The sequence below is a fragment of the Otolemur garnettii genome, unplaced genomic scaffold (assembly GCF_000181295.1).
Source record: "Otolemur garnettii isolate 467f Iridium unplaced genomic scaffold, OtoGar3 scaffold00008, whole genome shotgun sequence".
NCBI classification, from domain to species: Eukaryota; Metazoa; Chordata; class Mammalia; order Primates; family Galagidae; genus Otolemur; species Otolemur garnettii.
This window is the reverse complement of record NW_003852403.1, coordinates 16,734,857-16,745,052: the sequence shown is the minus strand read 5'-3', so window position 1 is coordinate 16,745,052 and position 10,196 is coordinate 16,734,857. Positions and strand designations below refer to the sequence as shown.

General features: G+C 41.0%; 1 protein-coding gene across 1 annotated transcript in view; it reads left to right on the top strand.

Moving 5' to 3' along the window:
* The window catches only part of TET1 (tet methylcytosine dioxygenase 1), a 150,885-nt gene extending 145,927 nt beyond the window's left edge, over positions 1 to 4,958 (top strand). Inside the window, exons 9-10 of the mRNA XM_012801304.1 lie at positions 1,277 to 1,616; positions 3,949 to 4,958. Of these exons, the coding sequence (XP_012656758.1) occupies positions 1,277 to 1,616; positions 3,949 to 4,958 (1,350 nt within the window). The remainder of the gene's footprint in view (positions 1 to 1,276; positions 1,617 to 3,948) is intronic.
* Positions 4,959 to 10,196: the final 5,238 nt, after the last annotated feature.

Sequence of the window (10,196 nt, the reverse complement as noted above, 5' to 3'; positions counted from 1 at the left end):
TCAAGCGAGTCTCCTGCCTCAGCCTCCCAAGTAGCTGGGACCACAGGCGCCTGCCACAACGCCCGGCTATTTTTTTGGTTGCAGCCATCATTGTTTAGTGGGCCCAGGCTGGATTCAAACTGGCTACCTTAGGTGTATGTGGCTGGTGCCTTAGCCACTTAAGCCATAGGCGCTGAGCCAGAACCAGTTTTAAGTGATGGTTTTTGTTCATAAGCTTAAATTATGTTTATGTTTTTTTGAGACAGACCTGAAGCTGTCGCCCTGGGTAGAGTGCGGTGGCATCAGAGCTCCTTCAACTTCTGGGCTTAGGCAATTCTATTGCCTCAGGCTTGCAAGTAGCTGGGACTGCAGGTGTCTGCCACTACACCTGGGTATTTTTGTTGTTGTAGTTTGTCCAGGCCTGTTGGAACCCACCACCATCAGTATATGGGGCCAGAGCTCTAACCACTGACCCATAGGCGCCATCCAACTTACCTTTTTTTTTTTTCTAGAGACAGAGCCTCACTTTATCACTCTCATTAGAATGCTGTGGCATCACAGTTCACAGCAACCACCAACTCCTGGGCTTAGGTGATTCTCTCCTGTCTCAGCCTCCCAAGTGTCCTGAGTAGCTGGGACTATAGGCAACACCACAATGTCTGGCTATTTTTTTGTTGCACTTTAACCAGGGCCAAGTTTGAAACTGCCACCCTCTGTATATGGGGCTCATCCCCTACCCACTGAGCCACAGGCACTGCCCCCAAAATATGTAACCATTTTATAATATTTTTATCGGGCAACGCCTATAGCTAGTGGGTAGGTCAATGGCCACATACAATGAGGCTTTCAGTTTTGAACCCGGCCGGGGACCAGCTAAAACAACAATGACAACTGCAACAAAAAAAAATAATATGGTCGTTGTGGCAGGTGCCTGGAGTCCCAGCTACTTGGGAGGCTGAAGCAAGAGGATCACTTAAGCCCAGTAGTTGAGGTTGCTATGAGTTGTGATGCCATGGCACTCTACCAAGGGTGACATAGTGAGACTCTGTCTCAAAAAAATATATAGATGTTTTATTCACCAAATCAACACAATTATTCTGATTTCTTTACACACAAATGATATGTTACTAAAATTAAATATTAAATAGTTAGGTGCCTTGATACATTCATCATTGGTAATTGATGGAAAATCAAATGAGAATACATTCCTTTCCTAATGGCAACATAAAGAATGTAGGAATAACCAATGTGCATTTGGACAACCTATATTTCCCATTTCATGTCTTCTTCCTATCAGGTTTGTACTTTAACACGGGAAGATAACCGCACCTTGGGTGTTATTCCACAAGATGAGCAGCTGCATGTGCTACCTCTTTATAAACTTGCAGACACTGATGAGTTTGGGTCAAGGGAAGGAATGGAGGCCAAAATCAGATCTGGGGCCATCGAGGTCCTCAAACCCCAACGCAGAAAAAGAACACGTTTCACTCAGCCTGTTCCTCGTTCTGGTAAAAAGAGGGCTGCAATGATGACCGAGGTTCTAGCACATAAGATAAGAGCCGTGGAGAAGAAGGTCATTCCTAAAGTCAAACGCACGGCAACAAGCCACAGTAAGCCTTCCTCACTGCCACTCGTAGGTGAGTCCTGTGTAACCAGCTAATTTTCTCTGTACAACTTTCTTTGATGAAAGGGTTTGGATTTTCCCTTTCATGTTTTCCTTGATCTTTACTTCTGTCTTACTGATGAGACATTATGAAAATGGAAATTTTAGAGCAAATAATAATTAACTCAATTTCCCATATAATTTGAAGCCCTTATTAATTCATTTTTTGGTATAAATGGTGTCATTTCCTGTTCTCTTGAGTTGCCTTAGTATCAATTTATTTTTAGTTAACACTACTTTTGATATTTTCTTTTTTTTTTTGAGACGGAGCCTCAAGCTATCCCCTGGGTAGAGTGCTGTGTCATCACTCATAGCAATCTCCAACTCCTGGGCTCAAACGAGTCTCCTGCCTCCGCCTCCCAAGTAGCTGGGACCACAGGCGTCCATCACAATGCCCAGCTGTTTTTTGGTTGCAGCCATCATTGTTGTTTGGCGGACCCAGGCTGGATTCGAACCCACCACCTTAGGTGTATGTGGCTGGCGCCTTAGCCACTTGAGCCACAGGCACCGAGCCTGATATTTTGTTCTTTAGTGACTTTTATGAACTAATTTGAACTGCTTTAGCTCTTAGAACAGTTGTAATGAAAGAGAAGGGAGATACTTCTGTAAAATAATTTTCCACTTAAGGCTGGGCCTGGTGGGCTCAGCGCCTGTAGTGGCTAAGGCGCCAGCCACATACACCTAAGGTGGCGGGTTCGAATCCCCAGCCCCCAGCCCGGGCCCACCAAAGCCAAACAACAATGACAGCTGCAACCAAGAAATAGCCTGGCGTTGTGGCGGGCGCCTGTGGTCCCAGCTACTTGGGAGGCTGAGGCAGGAGACTTGCTTAAGCCCAGGAGTTGGAGGTTGCTGTGAGCGTGATGCCATGGCACTCTACCCAGGGGGATATCTTGAGGCTCCATCTCAAAAAAATAATAATAATAAAATAAAATAAAATAAATAAAAAGCTGGGCCTGGTGGCCCACACCTGTGGTCTCAGCTACAGTAGTCAGAGACAAGAGAATTATTTGAGCACAGGAGTTTGAGGTTGCTGTGAGCTATGATGCTGTGGCACTCTTCTCCAGGGCAACTGAGTGAGACTGTCTGAAAAGAAAAGAAATCTTTTTTTGTTTGTTTTTTTTTGAGACAGAGCCTCAAGCTGTCCCTCTGGGTAGAGTGCTGTGGCATTACAGCTCACAGCAACCTCCAACTCCTGGGCTCAAGCTAGTCTCCTGCCTCTGCCTCCCAAGTAGCTGGGACCACAGGCGCTCGCCACAACGCCCGGCTATTTTTCGGTTGCAGCCATCGTTGTTTGGCAGGTCTGGGCTGGGGATTCGAACCCGCCACCTTAGGTGTACGTGGCTGGCGCCTTAGCCGGTTGAGCTATAGGCGCCGAGCCAAAGTTGTTTTTTTTTTTTTAATGTATTATTCTACATTATAGTACGGTATACTTGCTCAGTATTCCAATGTATAGTTGTGTTTTGTGCTTCATAGCCAATTAGATCTTTAGAAAGATCTAATGTTTTACTATTTTGTTTTTGTTTTGTTTTGGCCGAGGCTGGGTTTGAACCCGCCACCTCCAGCATATGGGGCTGGCACCTCACTCCTTTGAGCTATAGGCACTGTACTGTCTTACTATTTTAAAGAATGAACATCCACTCTTTTCGATGAATCTTTGCACTCACTCAGGATTACTTGCTAATGGAAGGATTCTGTGTAGTGAATGTGGTTAGAAATAAATAGAATAAAACTGGCCAACATCAATGTTTTGTATTCTGTGTACTCTGATGGCATTTGTTAGGTAAAGTCCCTCTTATAACTGTGTCCTGCCCCACGAGGTATGCCATATGCTGTGATGTCTCATCCCCCTCCTTCCTTCCCTCTCCCACCTCCCTCATTCTCCTACCCCCTACCTCATATTAGATCATCTACTGCCTTCATATTAGAATTAAGTACATTGGATTCTTCTCCATTCTTGAGATGCTTTCCTGAGAAGAAGGTGTTCCAACTCAGTGCAGGTTAATAGAAAAGACGTAAAGTCTCCATCTTTTGTAATGGCTGAATAGTATTCCGTGGTGTACATTTACCCCAGCTTATTAATTCGTTCCTGTACTGATGGGCATTTAGGTTGTTTCCACATTTGGGCAATTGTAAATTGAGCTGCAATAAACAGTCTAGTGCAAATGTCCTTATGATAATTTTTTTTCCCCTTGCTGGGTAGAAGCCTAGTAAATGGGATTGCAAGACCTTAAAATACTTTTTAAGACAACATTTACAAAAAGTAGTTTGTATTTATCTTCACATTTGGTGTTGTTTTCTCTGTTTAGGGAATAAAACTGAGACAGTGCAACCTGAAATCAAAAGTGAAACGGAACCCCATTTTATCTTTAAAGTTTCAGACAACACTAAAACCTATTCCCACATGCCATCCGCTCCTCACCCACCAAAGGAAGCAAATATATCTCCAGGTTTCTCCTGCTCCCTGAAGAGTGCTACGACCACCACAGCGACATTAAAGAATGATGCAAAAGCCTCCCAGGTGTTTTCAGAAAGAAATATCATATCCCACTGCACGATGCCTTGTGAAAGCCTCAGCGGTGCCCAAGCAGCTGCTGGAGAATGCACTGGAATTGCACAACCCTGTGAAATGTCCCCTCTTCCCACCCTGTCTACACCTAGGACCGATTCCTTAGTTTTCTCTGAGCCTCCCACTGGTCCGCCGGAGCAGTCAACTGCTCATCAGCCAAACCAGCAGTCCTCACTCCTCCCCTCCCCTGACCTTGCTTCCACTCTGATGGGAGATGATGAGCAGCATTCTGAAGCAGATGAGCCCATGTCAGATGAGCCTCTCTCTGAGGAGCCCCTGTCACAGCCTGAAGAGGGACTGCCCCATATTGATGAGTACTGGTCAGACAACGAGCACATCTTCTTGGATCCCAACATTGGCGGGGTGGCCATCGCGCCTGCGCACGGCTCGGTTTTGATTGAGTGCGCCCGACGGGAGCTTCACGCTACCACAGCCGTGGAGCACCCAAACCGGAATCATCCTACTCGCCTCTCCCTTGTCTTTTACCAGCACAAAAACCTGAATAAGCCCCAACATGGTTTTGAACTAAACAGGATGAAGTTTGAAGCTAAAGAAGCTAAGAAGAAGAAGATGAAAACCTCAGAGCAGAAAGACCAGGCAGCTAATGAGGGTCCTGAATTGTCCTCTGGAGTAAATGAATTGAACCAAATTCCTTCTCGTAGAGCATTAACATTAACCCGTGACAGCGTGGTCACCGTGTCCACTTACGCTCTCACACATGTTGCAGGGCCCTACAACCATTGGGTCTGAATGCTTTCCCCCTCCCCTCTTAATGCCTTTGCTACTTCTGTGTATTTTTTCAAGGTGCTGTTAAGAGAAAGTCATGTTGTCGTTTACTATATCTTCATCTCACCCATTTCAAGTCAGAGGTAAAAAAAAAAAAAAAAATGGGGTGGGTATTAACTGTGACTATATTTTGACAATTGGTAGAAGGTGCACATTTTAAGCAAAAATAAAAGTTTTATAGTTTTAAATACATAAAGGAAATGTTTTGGTTAGGTGTTAACCTTGATAGAATCACTCAGTTTGGTGCTTTCAATTAAGTCTGTTTACTATGAAACAAGAGTCATTTTTAGAGGATTTTAACAGGTTCTATGAGGAAACATCAAGATACAGTGTTAACTCTACACAGCTCCTGGTGCTTAACCACATTGACACAGTTAAAAATAAGCTGACTTATTATTTGATGGTGCCATTGTTCCAACATCTTCCAATCATTGCTAGAGAATCTGCATATTCCTTTGAAATCAACTTATGAAATGTTTTCTCAAATTTCTCCTGTATAAAATAATTGATTATTGTTAGTAATGGTTGGAGGCTGTTCAGAAATTGTAAATATATATTTTAAAAGCACTTTTCTATTTTTAAAAGTAACTTGAAATTATAGAGTATAAGAATCCTATTGTCTATTGTTTGCATATTTGCATACAAGAGAAATCATTTACCCTTGCTGTGTAGAGTTCCATCTTGTTAACTGCAATATGTATTCTAATCACGTGGTTTGTGTTCTTTTAATGTGTCCTTTCACATTCTCAAATATTAGCAATTTATAGTATACAAAATAGTTAATGCAAAAATTGTAAATTATCTCTACCATTGATTAACATTTTCTTTGTTTCAAATTAACTAAGAGTGTCTCTTCTGGCTTATTCAGCAAACTGTTCTCAATTTCTTTTCACCCCACTTTCTCAATCTATGAGATGTTACAAAAAGATGATGGGATAGAATAGGTTTCAAAAGCATCAGGTGTTTCTCATGTTTCATGGTGATACAAATGTAAAAATTTCGTAGCCAGAACCGTATCCATCCCAAATTGCCTTATTTGTTCTGAAAATCTGATATACAATAATAATAAAGTGTAGAAATCTATAGAAAACAAATTTCTAATCAAAAATTCTCCCCTCCCAAAACCCAATGAACAGTAGAAATAGTATTATAAACATGGTTTTGTTTATTAAAGGCTAATCCATTCATTTATCTTAGCATATTATGTTTGGGAAAATGATTAGTTGTTATAATTGCCTGTTTTCTAGGTAACAAGAACACAGGCATTTTGTTCATTTTTCCCCCATTATTTTATTGACTCATTTAAGGCAAAACAAAAGGGATTACCCAAACGACATGTTTAGAACGAACTCTCAATGAAATACTTGATTCTGTTAAAATGTAGAGGTGCTATAACATTCAAAGTGTCAGATTCCTCGGGAGTATGGAAACCTAATGGTGCTTGTCCCTTGGAAATGCCATAGGAAGCTCACAACTGCTTATACTCAAAATTTTGGTGCAAAAGCAAACAGTTCCATCAAACTCTCTAAGGAAAAACATGTTGTAACTTATTTAAAATATATATGGTGCAAAGTATCAGTTTCAAGCTTTTGACTAAACCAAGTAAAGGAATATGAAGGGATTGTAAATAACAAAATGTCCATTGATAGACCATCATCCTATACAAGCAGATGTCTGCTTCTTGAATATGTAAAATAGGGTAATTCATTTACTTGTTTTAGTATTTTGTGTGCCTTAGATTTCTGTTTCGAAACATGTATATTTTTGTGAGCCTACGGTTTCTTATGCATATAAGAATATAAATAAGTGATCGTTTATTGCTTCAGCTGCTTCAGTGAGATATTTACTAGTATTAGACTATCAGGAATACACCCTTGTGATAAAACCTTTTAGATTTTAGGCCTAGCTCCCACTAGAAATGATTTCCTCATCTAATTTAATGGGTACAAGTTTTATGGCCCTTTATCCATCCACCCATCTATTCCGGTCTACACTTAACTGAATACCTGAAAATTTTCATTATCAGTTTTGTTTTTCTTTGCATTTTTTTATATTGCAAAATGGGTTTGTAAAGGCTAGACAGTAAAGCAGTGGGAGTGTTACGATCAATGATTTGTAAATACCAAACACCACTGCACTCACTTTTACCAGCCACTTTTACTTTCTTTTGAAGCATCACCTATGACATAGTGAACTTGAAGAATTACAAATGTTTTTTGACCTTTACAAATATTTTTAAAGGAAATAGCAAATTACCTTCAAAACAATCGTGATAATGTATCTACCATTTCCAAATCAATTTGTTTCTGCCTTTAAATAAGTTTAACAATCTAAACATTAAACACCAGTGTTCATTTATGGAATGATTAGGAATTGTGAATCTTGTTGCAGTTTACTAAAAATATCTATTAAAATATCTAGTCTCGACTACAATGTTTCCATTCTATTGTCATAATTAACATCACGAATGGACTGCCTACCCTGTTTGCCCTCCTGTAGGAACCACATTGGATTCCTACTTTGTTGGACTCTATTTCCTAATTTTAACAGTTCATGGTCCCATACCCTGCCCTGTGATTTTTAAAACAGCTTATGCTTATTCAGTGTTCTGGCTCATTGTGATTGTATGGTGGCTATACTGTTTTTAGTATGCTCTTTCTCATGAAACAAGGAAATAAAATTTGTTTGAAATGATAATTTCACGCCTAAAACTGGCCATCTAACATTTCTTCCCCTCTTTTGTTACTCAAATTGGGTTTCAGATCTTCTGCATTGGTCCATATTATGATCATTGAATTCATTGATATAAGACCCCTCTAGGTTAGCCCACTTAGTTCAAAGTATGTTGCACAGTTACCAACTCCCGCCTCTTAGGGAATCCTACAAACTACTGTCCCTCAATTCCATTTCTTTTTTTTTTTTTTTTTGCAGTTTTTGGCCAGGGCTGGGTTTGAACCCACCACCTCTGGCGTATGGGGTCGGTGCCTTACTCCTCACTCCTCTGAGCCACAGGCGCTGCTCCTCAATTCCATTTCTAATGGTTCTTGGCCATTGTTAAAATTTCTTTGATTCTTGCACTTGTCAGCCTTACATCTTTTTTCCATTTCATCCACACAGTACAAAATGAACCATGTCATAAACATAATGAAATATATTATTGAAAAGTGAGGCTATCTGAAAATGTATATTCTAGGTAAATTGGTGTAACATGTTTACATCTCAAATATATTTTTCCAACATAAAGTTTGCATGTGGATGGAATAATTTTCTTAAATATAGAACATCAATTAGATGAGATCCATAATCAATTTACTTAAGACATAACCCCAATACATACTTAATTGAATGCATACCCTTGTGTAAATGAGCTACTGTTTTAATTTACATGAAGTAACCTACTTTCTAACATTACCCTCGTGGACCTCTACTTATCATTTCTTAATAGCATGCATGAAAATAACCCTAACCTCTTTTTTTAAACAGAAATTGACTTTTTACTCTGAGACAAAGTTGTGACATTATTGCATGCCAACTTCCACCAATAGTGGGCACAGCATATGATGTGCATGTGCCAACTAAATCAGCTGTATGCAACCTCACACCTCAATGCACGGAAATCTTGTCTCAATCTAACACAACTATGACCTTTGGTCTTCTGTTGAAATTTAAGACAAAAGAATTGTGAAATAAGGTGATATGGTAGTGGTGAAAGCCACCTTAGAAATAATAGTTCAATCACTGGGGCCAGTATAGGTTTTCAATTACCCTGGAACTTATTTTAAGCATATGTAAGCAGTTATGAAAGATTGGGTTTTTGAAACAAGTAAAGCATATTTCCACTGTATATACTACCTGGACATAATTGTACAGTCTATTCATTCCCCTAACCTAGTTGGCTTCATAAGTCCTAGCATAGTGTATTTTGATGTGGTTGTCTACATGAATTGGAGTCCTATTTTACTGTGAATAGCTCCTAAGCTTACCCATGTTGTATAGAACTTGTAATTGTTTTTGTGTCTCTCTTGCCCTGGATTGAGTGCCATGGCATCATTGTAGCTCACAACAACTTCAATCTCTTGGGCTTGAGCAATTCTCTTGTCTCAGCCTCCTATGTAGCTGGGACTACAGGCATGTACCACTATACGGGGCTAGTTTTTCTGACTAGAGACAGGGTCCCAATTTTAGGCTGGTCCCCAACTCCTGACTCTAGGTGATCCTCTTGCCTCAGCCTCTCAGTGCTAGGATTATAGGCGTGAGCATCTCACCTGACCTTGAACTTGTAACACCAGTCAGAGGACACCAATTAAGTAAGAGATAAAATCAGTACATGGGCTTGGCGCCTATAGCTCAACCGGCTAAGGTGCCAGCCACGTACACCTAGGGTGGCAGGTTCGAGTCCCCAGCCCGGACCTGCCAAACAACAATGACAGCTGCAACCAAAAAATGGCCAGGCCTTGTGGCGGGCGCCTGTGGTCCCAGCTACTTGGGAGGCGGAGGCAGGAGACTCGCTTGAGCCCAGGAGTTGGAGGTTGCTGTGAGCTGTAATGCCACAGCACTCTGCCCAGGGGGACAGCTTGAGGCTCTGTCTCAAAAAAAAAAAAAAAAAAAAAATCAGTACATGGTTGCTGAAGGGATCTGGATTTATCAGAACTGTCCTCCACGTTGAGTTTTCTGTTAACAGCTTTAGAAAACGTAAACCAGGTGGCACCTGTGGCTCAATGGGTAGAGCACCGGCCCCCGAGGGTGGTGGGTTCAAATCCAGCTGTGGCCAAATTGCAACAAAAAATAGCCGGGCGTTGTGGTGGGCGCCTGTAGTCCCAGCTACTGGGGAGGCTGAGGCAAAAGAATCGCCTAAGCCCAGGAGTTGGAGGTTGCTGTGAGCTGTGACTTTACAGCACTCTACCCAGGGTGATAGAGTGAGACTCTGACTCTTAAAACAAAAAAAAAAAGAAAAGAAAATTATGCAAACCACAGCTCAGGAATGCAACTCAGAAAGTTGGAATCTGTATATCCTTCATGGGAAGCAAAATTTGTGTATTTTTTAAATTTATTGAGATTCGTTGGCATGGATTCATTTTATTATATAAAATAGAAACTGAATTCCTCTGAAGATTTCGAGATGGACTTTCTGTAGAATATCCCTATTTCTGTCTACCTTGAACTCTACAAACTTGAGTTCTTCTAGTATCTGGATGACGTTGA